General features: G+C 44.8%; 1 protein-coding gene across 2 annotated transcripts in view; it reads right to left on the reverse strand.

Moving 5' to 3' along the window:
- The window catches only part of SYN3 (synapsin III), a 189,228-nt gene extending 168,242 nt beyond the window's left edge, over positions 1 to 20,986 (reverse strand). The window contains exons 1-3 of one of the 2 annotated variants that reach the window (XM_042050907.1): positions 20,857 to 20,986; positions 6,256 to 6,307; positions 1,775 to 2,274 (exon numbers count right to left, since the gene is read on the reverse strand). In XM_042050907.1, the coding sequence (XP_041906841.1) occupies positions 1,775 to 2,091 (317 nt within the window). In that variant the 5' untranslated portion in view covers positions 2,092 to 2,274; positions 6,256 to 6,307; positions 20,857 to 20,986. The remainder of the gene's footprint in view (positions 1 to 1,774; positions 2,275 to 6,255; positions 6,308 to 20,856) is intronic. The other variant, XM_042050906.1, reaches the window with a different exon arrangement.
- Positions 20,987 to 22,108: the final 1,122 nt, after the last annotated feature.

Here is a 22,108-nt window from a genome sequence, read left to right on the forward strand (position 1 = left end):
GTGAGGACAGCATGGGTAGCCATACTTCCTCTTTATATATCCCAGCTGCTGCTCCCTCAGCAAGCACAGCTCACAGACCACAAAGTCTGCATGACAGAACCGCAGCTGGGAGATGTAAAGGCAGGGATTCAAATGAAGTATGTGTATTTTAAAACACGAAAACACTGCAGCAGGGTCCAACCCCTCCTTGTCCTTTCCCCTGCCCCGACTACCCTCAACACCATTAATCTCAAGGGAAAACTAGACCGGCCTTTGAGCTGGGGCTTTCCTCTCTGATCGCAGTGTTTGCGCTACACAGTGCTGGCTAAGCCCCAGATGCGAGAGCTGTGCAACAAAGGCACTCCCATCCCAGACCGAGGATGCTGTGTTAAGGGACTGCCACCTGGCAGCATCTCCAAGGAACTGCAAAAGCACTTCACAGAGCCAGCGGTTAGTGAGCATCAGCCTGCGGGAGGCTCGTGGTGCGCCCAGGAAAGAGAGATCAGGTCTGCTTGAGCAAGACTGGTGTTGCCGACTGAACGAGCTGGCACTGAGGGGCTGCTACTGTGATGAAAGACACTAGGCCAGGGAAACATTCATGGTGACAACCTTATCAGGGACTTTCCCACTCGGTTAAGACGTTGTTCTTGCTTTGAGAAAAATCCCACTGTTTTCCCTCTCTTACTTCAAGTTGGTTGAAGATGCCTGACCTACTTGTACTCAGTTGTGGTCTCTTTTTAGGTAAGAGCTAAGCTCTTGATTTGTGGAGATACACCTAAAAAGGTAGGTCTCACCTTGTCCCCACTCTTCTAGTTAAACAGAGAAGACCAAAGGTGACAGCTGTACCGAAGAGTGGTGTGGGATGAAAAGAAAAATAAACTAATCTGCCTTGGCCAAGACCCAGTAACCCAGCTTCTTTAATTTTGAAGTCTTCAATGCTGCCCCCTTACCTACGCTACTCTTTCCTTCTTTTGTCTTGCGACAAGCTGGCAGATGAAGCAAGAGCATCTCCTCAACATATTCTCTGGATTTTTTCCCCCAGATAAGACTCTCAGACAGGTTGCCTAAAGCTTTCTAAACCAGCTGACTTCGAAAAGGAGCATACAAAAAGCAGTAAGTCATTTCTCTAGCATTTCAGAAGACTACAACTGTCCTACCCTTTGGAAAGTGTACTGTGCTACCCAATGTCATAGGAAACAAACTTCCAAACTTTTGTGTGTAAAGAGACCTGCATGAACAAGACAAATTTGAGGCTTAGCTGAGCCTGAGATTCCTTTGGCAATAGTTGTTGCTATGCTCAGCAGGTGAAGGGCCCTTGACAGGTAGTAGGAAGCTTGGTTATCTTACCATAATTTATGTATAAATTTACATACAGAGAAAAGCTCAAGAGAGATGGACAGCTGGAGAGATTGAGTCACTTTTAATTTTTAGAGTCAGCACAGTGGATTAAGGTCCTGAACCACATCATTAATACACCTTCAGCTGTTATCTCTTAGGATCATTGCTAGATATGACAGCTTGGCTAAGCCTGCTGAGCCAAGAACCTCCCAAACGTGTTCATATATTAAAGTTATGAAGAAGCTGGTCAATGAATACCAAATGAACATTTTTTACCGAGAAAGTTATGAAAAAACCCACTCTGCCGTTCATGCAAGTCATCTGACAGACACCAGCCTGGGGCCAGAGCTGGTGACTCAGATGTCAGAGTATCTGTGCACCCCCTGCAGATTATCCGTGATTCCCAGATCCCTGAGAATGTGCAGCTGAACTCAGTGGGGGATCACTGATGACTCACCAGTCCGTGTGCGCGTCATCGATCACCAGGAGGATCTTGGGTTTCTGTGCCATGGGGGGCGTGGGGCCGGCCGAGTGATCCATCAGCCCTGCAGCTGCTTGCGTGGTTTGCTTCATGGCGCTGGAGATGGAGCTGAAGATGCTGCTGCCGGTAGAGGAAGAGTGCGGGGGTTGGGGTGGCTGCAGATGCTTCCTCTCCATGGCGGGAGAAACTGGGGAGCTCGTGGAGCTGTCAGGGCGCTGCAAGTCCATCATGTAGCCATTGGGCAGGTTTGCCACGAAACTACTGTCTGAGAGACGCCGCCGGAGGAAATTCATGGTTGCAGTATTGTGCGGAAACTTCCTCAGCAAGAGCAAGGCTGAGCAGTGCTGTTACCAGTCCTGGAGGATGTCCCTGTGTCCCTTTGGGTACCTCCTTACAGTCCAGGCAGGCAGGCTTTCTCCCTTGAAATCCTGCTGGAGAAATATGTCTAACTTTTTCAGCTTTTTTTTCTTTCTCTCCTGTGGGAAGAGAACCAAAGACATACATGTCAGATATATACTGTGAGACTGAGATAAGAAAACCCCTTTTGGTCTCTTAGACAGGTATGTTAATCAACAAGAGAAGAAATGACTGCTGGCTGCTACGCAGTATTCCACGCTAGAAGCTTGGCTGTCTAATCTTGACGCATTTTTTCCTCTCTTGTTGGTGTTTATGGGAGTTTTTTGTTTGTTTACTTTGTTTTAATAAGAAAGATCTCTTTATTCTGTTCATCTCTTCAAGTGAGAAAATGAACATTGCAAAATATAAGTATTTGACTCTTCTCCCTTGACCATGGTGTGATGACTTTGTTTTTACCCAGAATACTAAGTATTTCAGCAGTTAAATAATCTCATGGTTTAAAAAATTTTCACCTCTAGGACATCCCAGAAAACAGACTTCCACAGTGATTTCCCAAGAAATTTTTATCTGCTAAGACAACCTTTAAGTCTTGGTTGGTGACATTTAGGGGAAAACCAAAACAAAATTATTGGTGGTAAAACATACATATTTTTCAAGACATACATATTTGCAGCAACAAAAATGAGAGTTATTCCATACATCAAGTGAGATGAGCCACATGCATTCTTGGTATCATTGTTTAAATTATGCCCGACCGACTTCAAGTCTCTTTGAATGACCCCCTACAAATACTGGAGCTGCTTGCCTTCACCTGGTTCTGTCTCCCTTACTTCTCACCCTCTTGTCCCAAACTCTGATTGCCTCCTGATGGCAGAAAACTGTCTTTTCCCAGTTGTCTAAGAGAGCTCATTGTGAATCTCCCTCCTGGAGCTGTGGGTGAGAGCTCATGGTGCAACCAAACAGCTTTCTTAAAATAAGCTCTCATTTTTCACCTACAGGGATTTACAAAACTTTACACACAAAGGATTCAGACTGTCCATGTTCGTACCTCTCGTAGCCCCCAAACCCTTAGGGAGGCTCAGATGAGCAAGCTACAAAGAGCCCCTTGGCACACGTCCCCAGATCTCATCATCCATCACCACCCCGACTCCATGGGCATAGGATCCATCTGGAGCACAGGGCTCCCTGCTGGAGCTGCTGACATTGGCTCATTAGAGTAATTTTTCTTTTGATTTCTAAGCCCTGGCAGTGCAAGTCCTCTGGCTTTGCTGGAGCCTGGAGGTGGTCTTTTCCCAGGGAACGGCTCAGGAAATCTTTAATGACTTCCTGCCACATTTACAGTCGATAACGTATCTCGGGGTATTGTGCTGACTTCCCGCCTGCTCCTGGCGCACCCGGTGACTGCACAACGTCAGCAGACACACACCAGGGAGCACTTTAGTAGCACTGACTGGTTCTGCAGCAATTGTTCCAAAAAGCAGGTAATGGAGAGTGCCCATGAACTATGAGCTTGCTACTCACCTCATATAGACACCCACACAACACTTGTCCTACTGCAGGAACGGTGAGGGCCAGCACAGAGCCGTCCACTGTTACCTGTCCAGGATGACCTGGGTGATACAGCCTACAAAGGTTTTAGGGGGTTTATATACCACAGACTGGGTAAAAATGTGCTGCACTGTCCTCTGCTCAGGAACCTGTGCTTTCTCCTTGCATAACACAAAAAAGAAAAATCCCCTCCCTTGAGTGACAGTTCACTCAAGAATAGGTGCAGTCCTGGTTAAAGAAGAGCATCCCAGAGATTTGTCTACTATCAGAAGGGGTCCAAATGAGTATTCCATTACTGTGTACAGCAGTTAGGCGTGTACTCTTTTGTAGGCCTTGGTGTTAACTGGCAAGATGTAGGGCATAAATTTGATACTGGGCTTGGGAGAAGCATCTGTAGCACAAGACACCTGCTCTTTGCACGACTTGCACAACATCACAGAGCTGCTGGTTCCTGCTGTGGCAGCTCTTAGCCACGGGAGGGAACCTGCCCCCAGCCATAGAGGCTGGACAAGGCTCTTGTCACCAGCCACTATCCTTGGGACAGGGTCCATAAGGACTTGCATGTTCGTGAAGGTGTTTCTCCCCCACTGCCAGGTGCTTGCATAGCTGCTTCCTCCTCTGAGAGATTTGCACTCTCCAAATGAACATGGGTACCTTGCAAAGCACCAGCAAGTAAATAAATGGGCAAATGTCTCTGCTGTGCCCTGCAGTGAGGGAAGAACAGCATGGACACTCATGAGCTAGGGTGTCCCAAGGCTGGGTAGGGCCAAAGTATCCCATGACGTGCATGGAAGGCACACAGGTTTCCTCTGCCGCGGGGCTTCCCAAATTGTGGTCAGTGCTCACACTAAATAATTTATCATACTTAGTGCAAGGCCATGACCACTCTCCTCCTGGAGCCTTTTAAACAACAATATTTGCAGTGACCTGTCATTTTTTTCCACCAGGGATTTTGTAGTAGATGATGTTGCCCAGGAGATGCTGGGAGCTGGCAAAGTTCTCTTGTCTAGAGAGTTTGGGATGTGGCACTTAGTCTGGCCTTTCCCTCTGTGGCTGGCACAGCCTCCACTATCTGCTAAGACTGGGCTGCATGCCGTTGGCTTGGGAAGGAGGGAGAGGAAACCTAAGCACTGATGTCACAGGGAAATCTCCCTCTGGCAAAGCACGCAGAGGTTGAAATCAAACAGGACGACACTGCTGCAGCAGAGAGTAATGCCTGGCTCCACTCTGGGGTTCCTGTCAGGACCTTCAGCTTTGGGTATCTCGGAGTGACGGCACAGACTGTCCTCTGCTCATTACATACATTTTTCTAATTATCTGGCTAACGTAATTAAAATAGATTTTATATATATATATATATTTTTTTTTTTTTTAATGAAGTTGTTGGTGGCTTCGCTGGATTGATTTGCCAGCTGCCATTAGTGTTGCCACAGAGGAGATCATCTCTGCAATGGGAGTAGTGCAAACTACCAGCAGGTTTTCTGCCAGCAGTTTGCCCTGCTTTGCTCACTGGAAAACCTCATATTCTGCTTCTGCATCACTCACTGTTATTTAACTTTCAGAAGTAGGCGTTTTCATCCAGGCACAGGCTGAGTAGGTTAGGACCTCATTTTCTTACTGCTTGAAACTCTCTGTGGACTTCCTGAGGGCTCAGCCTGTCAGGCCAAATCTGGCTCTGTAGCTTTCGTGCAGCACAGCATCCACCCAGTGCACGTACAGATCCTACCATAGCAAGTGAGCCTGGCTGCAAATTTAACAAAGCCAGGAGCCTACACCTCCATCAGAAGCAAGACAGATCTGCTGAGTGGTATTTTGTCGCTCCAGAGCCACAGGCAGGAGAGCTGCTGGCTCTACACCATCAAGCTGTACGCTCCCTGTGTACACCAGTGTTCCTTTGGCTCACATGGAGACTCATCACCTACTTAATGCAGTGCCAGGCACAAACTTGCCTGCAGGAAGGGAGCTCCCTGCACAGCTGGAAATACAGCCCATGGGCTGCTTCCAGACCAGGCAACAGCTCCTGTGGAGTTCCTCAAGTTGCAAGACAAGCAGCTGCTTCTCACAGTGCAGGAGTCATCTGCTGCTGAGTGAAACAGCTGCTCCTGAAAGCTAGCTGGGAAAACAGCATTGGGACCATGGAGCTGCAGGCTGGGGATCTGGTCTGTACTGCGGGGTGAGGAAAAGCACAGGAGAATGAGTGAGTCCTGAGGAAAGAGAGCAGGCAAGAGAGATGGGGAGAGGAGGAGGAGGAGAAGGCACAAGCAGAAAGGGAGGAAGTAAGGAGGAATCAGCTTAACCAGAAGACAATGCGGGAACACACAGAAATCCCAACAATGTGAGCACCATCAGGGAATCAGAAGGGAATAATGTGAGCAACTAAATGAGGCAAGAGGAAGGTCAATTAGAGCTGACCTTGAAAACAACAGTCAAGAGGCTGGCACTGTCAGCCCCTTACTAACATGCAGTTAAACTTCCCGGCTGATATTTTTGGAAGAGCAAGGGAGGATACGCAATCTACTCACTCAGCACACTGACAGCAGCCAGGCACCTACCTTCTCTCTCTCAAGGATATACTCCACGGAGATGCAAGTTATCTCAGAAAACCTGTTGACATGTGTTAGAAAACAAGAACAAAATGTTCACTTAAACCTCTTGTGGGGTTATTTTCTGATGTGTGGTAGCGTCCGGAGGGAACCCAGCTCAGCTGGCTGATAGCGATTAACTGTGCTTAGATTTCCCCTGAGCTTGTTATCTCATGCTGTCAGGTAATGAACTGACACGGCCATGCCAGCCTGCATCTGATTGCTGCTCATGACAGCCTCAACAGAGCAATGCTGGGGGCAGCAGGATGGAAAAACAATGCGGAGGGATTATCCCCCCACCTCACCATAAGGGACTGCACACTTCCTTCTGCCCCATGGTGGGTGGGAAGGTGAGGGGATGCTCCTCACCTGGCAACAACCATTGACTTACACCCCTCACATGCATTTTGCAGACAGCCTTCAGCATGCATTCAAGTTTTAATACATTCACATGGATCCCTGTCTGCCTTCAGGCATACTGACATAACGTGGGAGTCAGTTTCTGCGGAGGGGCAGCTGTATTAGGAAACTCAAAATCCAGCTGGACGGCTTTCCACATAGAGCATATTTTTAAAAAGTGTATTTCCCACATTTCTAGTACATTTTGAAAAAGAGGAAAGCAAGAGATTATTTATTACTGTCAAGCTTTCAGTGTTTCACCCTGAATGGCTTCAGCATTCCTAAGCTTGGCATAACTTGGCATTTCTTGGGAAGAATGGAAAATAAAATAAAGCAAATTGTTCTGAAATTGATTAGAATTTTTGTTAGATTTTTGATTCAATTGCTACAGTCCTGGATTCAAGAGGTTCACATGTTTAAACATTTCTTGGTATTTTTCAGCAACAGCTGAAATTCCATAAATCAGGAAATTACAAAAATACGGGTTAGAATAAGAAAAGGAAAAGGATACCCCACCAAATATTCCACGTTTTGTAAACCTGAAGCACCTACAAAAAGCATAAGAGTTGAAAAGACTGTATGCCAGCCGAAAGAACAGAGGGAAGCAGAGTTTCCATGCTGGTTTTCAGTTTGCAGACAGCTTTCCCAAACACCAGCAACAGGACACAGCCCTAATGTAGACGCTGGTTTAAATTTTCCAGAGTATGTAAAACTACAGCACAAATTCCACTGACACCAGCAGAGCCATAGGGTGTCTTTTGTGGCAGTTGCAAGAAGTCAGGGGCCTGCAGCTGGAGGGAGTGCCAGGGCAGGGGAGCAGAAACAGTTATCAGGACAATAATCCTACACAGAGCCCAAGCCTCCTGCTATGTGTTAGACAGCAGATCACCAGAATCAGAGAATGGCCTGGGCTGGAAAGGATCTTAAAGATCATCTAGTTCCACCCACCCTGCCGTGGATTTTCACAAGAAGTCAGTCTCTTGAGCATTCGATTTCTCTGTTCAAACAGAGAGATTGTCAGAGATGGCAGGACATCTCTTTGTCAGAAGATAATCACAATGTTCAACATGCTTCATTAAGCCACTGAAACATATAAAGGTGCAATAATTCCATCCTCTTATTGCTGCATTCCTGTAGAGCTTAAAAAAATCCTCTCTGCTTGCTTGGGTGGCTATTTAACTGGAAGTCTGGGTTTCACAAATCTTATTTGTATCTTCCTTTCGCAAAGCTGCCAGGGCTTCCTACGTATCAGTTTTGTGGTAGGGGGGTTGCCTTATCTCCTGAAGATAGTGGGGGTGTGCATATCAAACCAAGTGCAGATGGGACCACTTCCCAAGAGCTACACCCTCATTTGCACAGCTAATGAATTAGTCTGCTTCCTCTTTTACCTATAATTTCATAATGGCAAGTGAGGAAAAGAAGATGGGGAAAAACAATCTGAAGTGACAAAATGTTGCTGTAAGATCATCAGACTTTCACGTAGATTGCAAGGGAAGATGACCAAAGCCATGAACAATAGTGAAAAATTTTCTAGTGAAAAATAAATCTGACTATTATGATAATACTCTCTGGCTTTAATATCCCCCAAGAACAAATTACGATGTGCTACTTCTTGGAAACAATGTATTACTTCCTCATTTTAGTCTCACTTTGGAAATCCTACTGGCACCTAATAGCTGTGGTGCTGTCTCAGTGGTAATAGGCTCTTGTCAATGAGCTTATGGAAGCCTTTCATGGCCTCTGTTCAACATCAATAATTGCTTATCATCAAAGCCAGACCCAGCTCAACTGGAGCAGGCAGTGTGTCTAATCCTTGACTGCCACAGAGCCATCTCCATCTGAAAGTCAGTTGAGTTTGCATCCTGGCTCCATTTCTTGTTTCCCAAGAGTACGGTGGTCATTCCTACCCCAAGCAATAGCGACACTAATGATTCCATTAAGGCTGATAGTTACACACATGCCAAAGTGGCTCCTCACAGTGGTAGTAAAGGAAAGCTGGAGACAGCAGTACAAACCAGAGAATTTGTAGAGGTAAATGCTCTGCGTATTAAGTAGATGAACTTGCAAGAAGGAAGCAATCAGGGCTCGGAAGGCCCTGTCTTTTTCCTTCCCAGTCTTGGATCTGATGCAGTTCATGTTGTGTGTTGTGAGACATGCTCCAAGCGTCCTGCAGCAACTGTACAAGTCCTGATTTCATGGTGATAAGAGTGAAAGTGGCACCAGACACGCCATTAATAGAGCAGGGATTTCCTTCAGCTGAGAGGCGTGCTGCTTTGAAGAGTGCTGATCTGAATAAAATCAAGAAGCTGGGTGTATTTAATATGTAGGGCCTGCCAATATGCATTAGGGCTTATCCAGATAAGAGGTGCCTCAGGGACTGACAACTCCCAGAGTCTCAGAGGAAACTGCAGCAGCTTGCCCAGTGCTAATGGGGCTCATGTCTTGATTGTGATCACAAACACCTCCTCATTTCTGTGCCATTTTCTTTCTATTCTATTCCAGTTCTGCCACAATAGACTGATTATTAAAAATGCTTGTAAACAAAATATTTCATTACCATAGAGTAAACTAGATATGCTGTGGGAAAAAAAAGTGCTACAGGCTGTGAAACAGGAAGAAACAATTAAGTAAGAGATTATCATATACATGAAATAGATAATTATTAGTTAACTGATAATGATAAGAAGGATCTTCTGTTTGGAGCACAAATTATATTACTTTTGATATGTTTATAAGACAAAAATCTGTTGCATATTTCCAAATAACAAATCTTCAAACACAACTTCATAATTCTTGCATCTACGCTTCTAATTCATTTTAAGATGCCAAAAAAATTCAATTTCTTTCCCAAATGTTCTGTGCTTCTAGGGGTTAAAAAGTCTTCCTTCAAATATCTAAAATCCTCTAAACCCTCTGCAATACTAATATATTCCATCTAAGCTTTTCTGCCATTTGCATCTGCCTCATTTCTTCCCCTTGCATCATTCCAGGCACCACCATATTCCAGTTTCCCAGATTTTCCCCATATGGCAAGGAACCCCTTATCATGTACTTGAGATTTACTTAACCTGATGGTGTGAACAGCAGATACCTGGAGAAATAAGACCTGTAATTTGCCTTTGTGTAGTTCATTTGCTTTCTAACCATACTTGCCCACCTCATGTAGCAAAAAATACTAAGCCAAGAATTTGAGCTCGCTTACTGATTTAGTTTGATGATGGAAGAGAAAGACAATGTTTTACTGCACTCTGGGCATGATTGACAAGATTTCTGACACAGCTGTAAGACAGCTTGATGCCAATTCTTTCACGTGATGTAGAAGTGGTGGGAGATTGACTGGCTGGACTATTCCTGCCAAAGAGACAGAGAAAATGAGGATTGGTAGACCTTCAACTGGAGCACTGCAGGGGTCTGTCTCAAGCTCTGTGATAGCCAACTCAAACCATGCTGAACTTATGTGGGAGATGTTTTTCTTCACTTTTTTGCATCTTTAGTATTCATCACATGGAGACACATGAAAAGATGTGTGGGCTTGAGGAACATGTCCCTTTTGCTCCCACCATGTATCCACACACTTCTCACCCCAGTAAGTGTACAATCCCCTATCCTAGAGCTGGACTGAGCACTCCAGTCTTCGTGACCTTGCTAGTGCCTGCTTTCCTGCTGCAACCTCATAAATGTCCATAAGATCCTGCTCTAGCATGGCTGCAGGCTGGAGATGCAAGCCAAATGTATTTGTGGGGCCCACAAGAAGCTCTGCAGGACAGTCAGGGGGTAGGTGCTTAGCTCCCTTATAATAAAGGATCTGGATAGGTTTTGAATGCCATTTATGAATTTATGTTGTCTCTGTAGGGACACTGTGTTGACAAAGAGTTGCATCACCAGAGGTGCACTTCTAAAATCAGAAAGTAGCTTTTAAAAAGCTAGTGATAAATTATATCACCACCTTATTTCACTAACCCTCCTTTATCTAGTTGTCTTCTCTCCCAGTTCTGCCTGCTTGCCTATCCAGTCTTTGTACTGAAGTTGTATGGTGTAGGAGCCCTCCATAACTGGCTCCAAACATGGGATACTAGGCTTTGACAAAAAAGCATCAGAACATACAATATGTGAGTGTGGGAACTGGATTAGATCCTGGACCCAGACAAAGTTCTCAGAGATCAGGCTAGTGGGCTGTGCCCAGAGATGGAAATAAAGCACAGCATGATTTTAACAGAGTCTTCTGCCATCAGTCTGGGGAAAGGTCACGCAGTGTCAGTGCCTCGGTTTCCCATTTCAGAAGACAAGCTGTATTTTTCAGAGTGCAGAGATATTGCAAGGCTCAGCTGATACACCTCCATGCTGCACCTCTGAGCCCAGCATGGGCAGCTTCGAGAGCTCTGCTTCCCCTGCTGATCAATAGCTGAATTACAAAGCTTTCAAGGGTTACAGAAGTGGTCAGCCTTATTTAGGAAACCGACCACTAAACCTTTCAAGACCTGGAGAGTATGTAGCCACCATGAGTGGGGGAAAAAATGAAAAAGCATTCTTGGAGGAAAAAGGTGGCACTCAGAAAAGTTTTGTAACAGGGAACACGAAGGATGAATCTGCACAGCTATTTTAGGTTCTCCTTCTGTGCTTTGAGAAGTTCTTTCTCAAGGAAAAGAGAGAAGGAAGGAGAAGAGGAGAAGAGGAGCATGTAGCAGCTCTGCAGCTGGGCAGCCTCAGCAGAGTGCTGCGAGAGGAGCTCAAGCCGCACGTATTGATGTGAGCTCTTGCTGGGTACACACACAAGCATGGTGTGAATAAGTGGTTACAGAGAGCACAAGCATTGCAGCAGGCAGAGCAGAAATGGGGACATCCTAAAAACCTCACAGAGATGTTATCTGAGAGCCACACTGGAGCACTCCTTTCCACATCTGTGTCCTGACTAGCGGGACAGGGGGGCAGTCACTACTTGGGTATTTACACAATGATACAGGTAATGATAGAAGCAGCATTGCAAAGTATTCCTACTCCCTCCAGGACAGTATACAAATGTATTGTCAGACCTAAGTAGTGCTGTCCCACATGACTGAAGCTTACAGACAAAAGCCACTTTTACTCTGGATATGCACTTACAGAACAAAAAGATGTGCCCAAGAGTAGACTGCAAGATCAGCTGAAGAATCCAAAACAAACTGCACAGAGATCTGAATAACAGCTGGAGGGCTGCCTTGCTCTGCTAGGTTTATTTCCAGCTCTTGCCCTGACAGAGTGCTTGTGCTCTCAGGATCATAAAGGTCAGAAAGTTTGAAACTTTCTTGCCACCTGATAACAACTGCATCTCTTTGTCATCACTATGGAGGCACAGAACTGGTTAAAAACCCAAACCAAACCAAACTCCAGAGTATGACTTCCTAGCTTCAAGATTTCGGTGGCTGGCATGGATGGACAGCTGTTAAATAAAGCAGGCTGAGGAAGTGTTTATTCCCTGCAGCTTTGCAGAGGCACTCACCCTGGCCTCTTCCTCTTAAGATGACGAGTCAAAATCTGCCTGTGCTGACGCATATGCAGTGTTTTCCACAGGTTTGAGTGGAAGGGTAGAGCTGATATTCCTGCATGTTGCAGTACAGCAGTCAGTTCTCTAAAACACATGAAACATTACTCAAGACTGCACACAAAGGAAAACTAACCTTTGGGTTTTGTGGACCGAAAGACCAGTTCCTTTCTCTGTTTATTTCTAAAGGACTTTAAGCAAGTCACTAACTATATAAACAAAGCATGGAAAGGCTACATTGGGTCACGTTTGAGAGAGACTGATCTGTGCAGTGATATAAATACAGATTGCAGAGGTGTTCAGTAATAGACAGTGTAAGTACAGCAACTGTTCAAAATTAAATCTACCTGAAAAACCTATTACTTGTTAACATAGAAGGATACACAGAGCTCTCCACTCAAGTGAGTACTGCTAATCTCACTGGAGCCCACTTTCAGAGCTGATTACAGCAAAAAAAAGTTGTTGATGCCCAGAAGAAGATAATGTGTACAAAAGTAGTGTATGAATGATCTTTTATAAGTAAGCCAGGTTAGACACAAGGAGTTCTGTCCCCTTTCTTATCTACTTCAGTGCAAAAACAGTAACCAAACATGTCCCAATGATGGGGTTATAAAATCTGGTATCATCACTGAACTTCATCAAAGTATTGAATCACCTTCACATGTTCCTGGCGGGCCCTGCACATCCACATGTGTTTTCCTAAGAGTTGCATAAGAAACCCTGGTTAAATCTCTTCATATTGGAATAAAAATGTAAAACCAGGACAAGAGAGGGCCAAATTGCAAACACAAATAATGTAAACTGCATGATAACAAATGTATAGAAGTCCTTCACTATCATCAGCTTAATCACTTGCTCTTGTCTTGCTTCAGCTCTCCATCGTTAGTGTCTCATTTCTGAAAGAGGATAATTGCTTTGGATCTCTTCAATTAGCACTAAAGCACTGCATAGCACTTGTAAAAATCAAATGAATTTGAAGAGTAGGATTACTGAGCTTGTCCTCCCACTACTGCAGCTTGTGTAGTTTCTCCCATCTCCTCCCGTCATGAGTTTATAATTTCTGATTGAAAAAACAACTCCAAGGCTAGTTTGTAAATACTCACCAGCTGGTCCAAACCAGTTGTGTAGCTAAGCCAAAGTCCCTGCAGCAAGAGCAAAGCAACAGTTCCCTAAAAGCCTGAGTGAAGAAAACAGTGTTTTCTCCCAACTTCAGCGAGGACTGCATGACCACATGACACTTGCTTAAGCATCCCAGGAGAGCTCAGATGTTCATGCTGCAAACCAGAAGCTCTCTCCTGGGCAGCTAGATCTTGAGCAGCAGCTGCTGACAGTGCATCATCTGCAGGGCTAGGCAGTGCCTGGCAGCAATCCTACCTGAGCTGATTTTGCCCTGAAATTTGGATAAGAAATATCGCCAAGCAGTGCAGGAGATGGCAGCTGGTTTGTTAGTTATTTCTGATGATTATTGAATAGGACCCTGAGCAACCTGACCTAGCAGAAGGTGTCCCTGCCCATGGTGTGGGGGAGTTAGAACTAGGTGATCTTTAAAGGTCTCTTCCAACCCAAGACAAGCAATGGTTCTATTATTATTATTTCACCTCCCCCACCAGGTGCTACCCCTGCCCATACCATGAAATAGGCATGTGCTGTGCTCTCTTTAAAAAATCAGGGTTTTCCTTACCCACCCATAGCCTTTGATGCCCTATCACTAAACATGAAAACATGCACTTAGTAATTTAGACAGCTAAAGAGTCTATTTATTCTTCACCACCTACTCTGTTCTTGGAAAATATACTGGTCTTACAGCACTGTGTGAAGCAATCAGCTATTGCTTCCATTAGTGGAACAGGGCCTACGGAAAAACTGTAGCAATGCTACTTATTTAACCGGAAACTATCTCAGAAAGCAGAGTCAATTCCTTCCCTTCTAGCTCCAGCAAAATTCTCATCAATTTCTAAAGGATTCTCTCTGAAATAAAAAAAAATCTTTGGGATTTAGAAGTGATCCCTCTGCCTTCCTGAAGATGGTGGAAGGCAGACGATCTTGCACGTCCGGCATGACTTTTGTGGGAGATGTCAGCTGTGACTTCACAAGGTCTGAGTCTGCCCTGGGTGGCTACATGCACTGTTCTGCTCTGAGGGTCAGCCTAAGGAGGGGACAGTCTGACCACGGGGCTCAGCAAAAGAAAGAGGTGGCACTTCCCTTCAAGAAAGAAGCATGACATGTAAAGCCAGAGGCCCGTGAACTGTGACCAAGAGTCAGAGACATCAAAGAATCTTCCCTGGAAAAGCCTCCCTGCACATTAATAGGAACTCTCAGCTCTAGCTCTTGACAGGCACCATCCTCTCCTATGCCTTGTGTTTCTCAGTAGCTGGTGCCTTGAATGGCCTCAAGAAACTCTCATAAGCGAAACTGACCCTGTGGGGAACAGTGTGGGAAGCCCTGACTGAAAGGCTCTGCTGAATTATTAAGGTTGCCCAGAGTAAACCAAGGTAACCTTCGTGTGAATTCCTGTCAGCCTCTTTCAGTTTTATTACAAAGCAGCGACCCCCTAGCTCGCCTACTCCTCTCTCTCCTGCTAAAAGAAACTTCACAAGGCTGCTGAAGTAAGAAAGCCTGCTCAAAAGATAACTAAATACACACAGGCCTATTTTAGATAGAAGCATCAAGCTAAATACAGCAGCCTTGAGCTGCTGGAGGGAGCGCAGTGTTTCATCCAACCCGTCTGTCTTTCCAAAGTGCAATCAATGCTTTAGCGCACATAAAGGGAAATACCAGCACTGAATCTCATCTTTAAGCAGCAAACCAAAAAACTTTGGGGCTAAAAAAAGAATAAATGCTTCCTAGCTTGTCACATCGTTAGGTTTTGTCAAGCCCACTTCAGCAAACAGCCGTGTGCCAAGTGTGTTTCCCTGCCCACATGCTGTGTCCACAGCCCCCGGCAGCTGCCAGTGATGGGCACAGTGCATCAGAAGTGTGTGTGGTGACTCATGGTACCATCACCTCTGGCACCATATGATCATTCTTTATCCCAGATTTCCATTTTATTGTTCACTGTCACAGCAGTGGTTATAAACAACTGCGCTGTGCTGGTAAGTTGGATGAGAAAACTCCTGATTTTCCTTCTCCAAGAAGGAGCTGTATTTTCTAGCATCGTCCTCTGGAGTTTATCAGCTTGCTCTGCAGTCAGGAAAAAGTGTTTCTGCAGCCAAGAATGTCTTTGACATGTTCCTGGGCTGCAGTGCACTACAGGGCTGTTCAGCCCTACTGTAAACCCAGCGAAGTACAGACAAAAGTGGGGGAGAAAGATGATGGCATAACGGATGTGTTCATTGTATTTTAGAAAAGAACACAGCCACACAGGACCAGAATACCCTATATTAAAAATAATACATTTTATCTAAAAAAGGAGTGTTACTATATTTTAAACAACAGATTTTAAGGGTCTGAATCATCATGGAGCTGAATGTTCTGCTGCTATTGGTTTTGCTTTTCTAATAGCTCTACGTAAATATGCTTGTGTTTGCTTATAAACTTAATTTAGTGCTGGTGAAAGCCTACCAGTCCTTCTAGGTTAAAAATATTTTGCATTGGCTACATAAAATGGATGATGTAAGCATTTCTGGCTGGTTTTTTCCAGCAGGCTTGGAAGTCCTGAGTCGCAGAGGAGTGGGACTTTCTCCATTCACTTGGATGGGAATCAGTAAACTCCTTATTTGACTACAAATAATGTGAGCGGCTTTAGCTATGTCTTTTACCAAAAAGTGGTCAATTAGTATCTTTTCTTAAATGGCTTTGTGGTTTTAAAGGGCTAGAACCAGCAAGTTAAAATACTATTTCCCTCTTGTGCCATTGTCAATGATACATAACATTAAATTGTAAATTAAAACATAGGGCTTGAAGTAGCACACTTTTTAAACTCGAGGGAGCTCAGCAAACAGCCATTTCAAGCCATGAAGACCTGGCTGCAGACACTGTTTGCCATCTTTTAAAATGAGTTGGTATGTGTATGTTTGCTCCTGTGTATGAGAAGAAACAAGGAAGCCAATGCTTTCCCACAGTTCCCAGTTGAAGCATACAGGGAAGAAGTGTTGGCTCTGGCTCATGCTGAAAGCAGGAAATAAATCAACCAAAACCCGTATAGCTTGGTAGAATCCAAAATTTCCTTCTTCCAAAGAAAGGCACACCCCTCTCTCTTATTTTGTCCAGCTTTTCACATGGCTCTTCAGCCCTACCTTTGTCCTACCTTTTTCCTCCCTTTAACATGGACTCTGATTTCTTTTTCAGACACACAGGAAAATAATGCTGTTTGTGTTCTTCAGGCTGGAGTATGACACAGCACAGCAGTTCTCTGTCTTGTACATATCCCAGTCTGATAATTTAGAGAAAAATTTAATGTGCTTTTAAAAACGACTGTAGTTACTCTCTCAATGTGATATGAAGGTAATACTCCCAGTTTCAGGAAACCTAGAAAAAGGGTCTTTCCTACCCCATCCAATTCAGTTTTTCCCCCTCTCCCCATGCCAGCTCATCACAGACCATCCTGAGAAGCAGACAATCTTTTCTTCCCCTTCCTGTCACTCTGCTGGCAATGCAGAATTCAGCCCTTTGCAGTGGAAGGCTGCCACCAGGACAAAAGATAATTTCTACCCCAAGGCCACACCACAGACTCTTCCTCCTACTTCTCCAAGGCCTTGTCATTAGTTTTTCTCCCCTTTATGGGCAGGGTCTAAATTGCAAGCACATGCCCTGGGCCACCTTTCTTGTGGCCAGTGTAATCTGCTAAAGGCAGCAGAGCCAAAATGCACCCTTGCTTTAGCTTTTGATCTGCCCAGACACAGAAGAATTATTCCTCATTAAACAGACAAGAGATGAGTGTCTGGAATCTGATAGCCATTAATACAGACATCATTGGTTCTGCATAATCACTTCATTTTCCTTGATAACTGCATTATAAATATATATGAGTCTACAGTACTGGACTGGTAAATGATCTGCTACAGTTGCTAATCAAATCTCTGTTATTTATCAGCATTCAAAAAAGCTCCTTGACATTTTCAAATCTCTAGATGAGGTAGGAGAATATCACAACGAATCACAAAGGATGGGAGGAAGTGAAGAATTATCCAGAATGGAGAGAGAGCATGGCTTCCCCACTGCTTAAACAGAAAGGAAACCATTTTATCCCATAAATAAAAGGCCTATTTAGAAATTGGAAGATTTCCACTTGGTCTTACCAAGTGTGTTTGAAAAATTATGATCCAGGGCTTTGTACACCTCTGGGGACACAAATCAGCCAAAACCACAGAGGCCTGAAGTGAGAAGAACAACACTGGAATGAGTGAGAGGGAGGGATACATGTGGCAGAGCAGTGACATCACTTGAGCAGTGACATCAACTTACTTGTTGTAAGAGCACAAAATGCTCTTACAACAGCTCTGAAAATGCCTTGGGTGGTTTGTTTGACATTTCAAGTTAGCACTTTCACCTACCAATAGATTATAAGATCGAGTTGCTGCAACTTTATCAGCTATTAATTGTTTCTGGGCCAGGACAGCTCTTTGTAATGCCCACCTGGGAATTCTAGGCTTATTTGCTTAGCTATTAGAGAGACAGGAAGGGGATCTTTAGCCTAAAAACATCCAAAAAGAATTAAATATCCTAGAATATTTACTGCAAAACCTGACATTCTGTGGAATTTCCATACCAACTAAAAACTGATCCTACAGCCCTATAGACAGAGCAGGACCATCTGAGGGGAGAACACCATGGTACAACACACCAGTCACTGTGCAATAGGAAACAAACTCACTTCTTTCTCTTTTTCTTTTTTTTTTTTTTAATTTTTAATGAGGATAATACTGTTTTTCTTGTTGGAAAGTGCAATGTAAACGACATAAATGAAATAGTTAACATTAAAATAATTAAAGCAAAAATCCTTGTTGCAGAGTAGTTGTGAAAGTTAAGGGCATTACGGTTCAGTCCTCTCGTGTAGAATTTGCAATACTGCAAATCCCATAAGAACACTTGCTCACACATCCTATGTCACCTCCCCCTCAGCCCCTCTGAAAAACCCAAGAAGAAAGGTACCCTTTCTGGAGGAGGAAGGATGATGTGGAGCACGCAGTGACCAGGTTGTTGTAATCAGTGTTAACATCAGTGAGGAGCGCAAGTTTTGCATCCCATCACGCCTCTCATTACTAGAGTACATAACCTCCTAACCTCCACCCAAGAAAATGATATCATTGCATGAATTAATCATCTGAGCAATTAATGGCAAAAAGCGACCTCAGGTTTCCAGCACGGTGTCTGGCACCAGTGAATTGGCAATGACGTCAGCTTCCCTGGGAATACGCTGGCATTTTGCCCATTCCTGAGCCTCCCTGTTGACTCTGAGGGTAGAAGCAAACAATGTAGGCAGCCAACCAGCAGTAACTGCTGCAAGCCAACACCAGGCTGCTGCTGCTGCAGCGTCAGAGAGATGCTTCTCCTGCCAATTCCCTGCGTGCACCTCCCAGGGAAGACTCCCAAAGATGACTTCCTTTGATGTGCAGAGAGGGGGACTCTCCAGGGGTGATGAGTATCTGCCCACTCTTTAGAAAGGGAGAACCTCCTGCTCTGCACCTGGGAGCTGTACAGCTTTTTGCAGTGTGTGAATAAGCAAGTTATTTAAACATTCCTCTGTTTCTGGGGAAAAAGGAAAGAATTTTACTATACTGGGGAATTTATTCTCAGATGGCCAGGCTTGTTTTCCTCATTTCTTAGCTCACTCTGTTGCTGTGGGTGCTTTGAAAGCTGGAGTCAAACTATATGGTCAACTATGACCATATGCCCTGTGTTAGATCCATTTTTTAGTCAGCTATTCCAGGTGAGATGAGGAGAGCCTGCATCTATCCTATGGGAATCTGCAACACATTGCCTTTTTTTATCACCAAATGCAAACATCCTCTGCAAGGCGGAACCTTTTCCTACTTTTACCAAGTGAGTATCCCTTTGGTCTCACTTGGGGTGCATGCACAAGCTGTGAGACAGAGGGGGTCAGACTCAGCCCACCACTGAGGAGCACAACTCAGGCTCCAGGAGATGCCATGGGCAGAGCATAGACATGAGCAAGGAGGTGCTCTCTGATGGGCATATCAGTCATTTTCTTCATCTTCAGGCCACGTGAGAAAACCACAGGAAGGAAAGAAGTTTGGGTAGAGAAAACCTGACCCCTGATGTAAGAAATTTGGTGTCACAGAGGAAGGAGAACTTATATGGGCAAAACGGTTTGGCTAATCCCAAATAAGCCATTTTGCTGCTTCTTCCTATGGGGCTTTCTGCCTTATTTCTCTTTTAGGAGTGAGCCTCTGGCTGTTGCTTTCTGAGCAAGCAGAAAAAGTGTATCTCCCCCCACACTCACCATGAGAATGAGTTTCCAACAGAGATGAGATATCCACAGGTGAGCAACGTCTTTGTCTCAACAACACTTTCCTCTGGATCCCAGCTTGAAAAGAATGAGGGGGTGAAACCCTATGAGAAACAGCTAAAAATTTTAGTGCCTTACACAGTGAGCTGTGATTCCTGCTCCAGTTAGTGACTGGGATAAGGTTATCCCAGTTCGGGACAGCCTTGTCTTACAGGCTTGCAAAGATGTAAGCTGAAGAAGTGTGATTATAACATCATCACTGCAAACGACATTCGCTGTCTGCATGGCTTAACGCCACTTGCCACATTTGTAATCCATCTTCCCCCATCTGCCCTGTCTGTTCAGCAGTCACTTGCTATCAGAGCAAAGGCAGTGAAACAAAAGGAAGGGCAAAGGCTAATTTGCTTGATGTGGTCCTGTTCTTCCAGGTAACACTAATTTGTGGGCTCTAACCTGATCCTCAGAGGTGCTCACCTTTTCTTTGCATCACTGAAAGGGAAATAACAAATCTGTGGAAGAAACTCAATAAGCTACCACTTTAGCAGCAGGCACAGCAGGCAGGATGGTTTGAGCATCAATTTCTCTAACCAGTCACATTACCTGTCCTGATTCCCAGCCCATCTCCCCCTTTCCAGGTGTAGCCAGCTCAGCAGATAGGATTAATCCACTTTCGTACTCACTTGCATTCTCCATGTTGAAGAATCTGATTACACAGATTGCCTGCAATTTATCTCCACCTGTGATGCCTAACACTCCAGTCTGATCTCCTCTTTCCCATTTTAACATCTCACTGCAGATCCAGTACATACACGGACAGATGCACACACACTTGCTCTGTTTTGTTTGCAAACAGCTCACTAAGAGCCTCGGCGTTTTCATTTCCAATCAAACCAGAAAGCACTACTGTTTCCCCCACTCTGCCCATGAGGTAATTCCTCCCTCTGGACTCCCCTCGTTACATTTATGCTGCACAGGCTCCATATGCTGCTGCTGGATCCCACAAACCACAGGAATCTCTGTACAGACACACTCAGTGAACATGCAGCGTTATATAGCCCTGCAGCACGTATAAAGACAAAGGCACAGCCTACATGCACTGAGCAAGTGCCACCACATGCATTCCTGTTCCCTCCAAACCCCGCAGGAAAACATTGCCTGCAGAGTGCTTTCCTACAAACAAAAACATCTTTTCAGCACAGGGTCAGTACAGGATTCAGGCAAATCCCATTCCCTCCCGCTCCCTTACCTTTCCTTTCTTTATTCTGCTAATCCAGGGGCCCTGGACTGATTCGCTTTCCCTCCTGCACACAAACTGCCAGTCCGTCCTGCTTCACATTCACAGCACACCAGCAGGATTCACCGTCATCCCATTCTGCCGGATCCTTATCGCCCTATTGGCCAATGCCAGACAGTAAATTCAATTAGGCTCCTCCTTATAACTATATTATCACAGGAACAGGAATGAATAATTTAGTAAAACAACAAGGGTGTGCAGGCTCCGGTGTCACAGACTTCACCCCCACCGTCAGGCTTTTATCAGAGAGGTGGGTAAAGAAACCAGAATCTGTCTGTCACTCCTGAAAAGGAGACCTTAGGTTACCCTCTTGTATTTCCCATTCCACCCCTCTTGTCCTCCTCCCCCTAAGCCATGGCATTCCCATTTTATTGTTGCACCTCCATCCTCAGCCCACAATACAGTATTTCCCTTGTGAATGGTCATTACCATCTCAGTGGATGCAGAGATTTCTGTCCAGGCAAAGTGATACTGCAGCACATCAAACACTTTGCCTCTTCCCTAAATGCAGTAAGTGAGAAAAGAATGAAGCTGTTTTGGAGAAGGGAGTGACAAGACAAGCAGATCAGGAGGAAAAGGGAGAGTCTGCCTTGTATCACAGTATCCTCTGTAAAGCAACTGTGCTGTCATCCCATCAGTTTAGACACCCAGAGGATGCAAGTCCATGGTTTCTGAAAGGGAAAGGTTCATAGACACACTACCCAGGGACTGTGATTTCACATGTCCGCTGTGGGAGTTTGAATCCCTATACAAAAAATCCCACACCAATGTGGCAGTCTTCCCCCAGACCAAATGACTAAACTGTTCTGTTTTGGCTTTTTTTTTATTCCTGACTAGAAATTTGCAGTGACAACTATCTATACTTGTGTTTCCTAAGAAGTACTTGGTCCCAAAATTAACACTGCTCTTTTTCTTCAGGTGATGCTTTGTTTGAAGAGTTACAGAGCATTGCAGGTTCCCTCAACAGCAACCTCAGGCTGCCTCAGTTACCTAAAGAGTTTTATTGTTATGGGAGGAATGGCGGAAGTGGAGGAACTCAGCGGGACAACAACCCTTTTGTACCCTCAGAACAGACCAAGCAGCCAACAGGGTTTTTTAATGACAATTCACTGCAATACTGAAAGCTACTGCTTTCAATACATGTTTGTGGGCACGGTATTTACAAACAGCTGTATCATTCCACCATAACTGAAAAATAAACAGG

This window comes from Corvus kubaryi, unplaced genomic scaffold (assembly GCF_017639235.1).
Source record: "Corvus kubaryi isolate FWS band 111438036 unplaced genomic scaffold, C.kubaryi_AGA036_p1.0 74, whole genome shotgun sequence".
Lineage (NCBI taxonomy): Eukaryota > Metazoa > Chordata > Aves > Passeriformes > Corvidae > Corvus > Corvus kubaryi.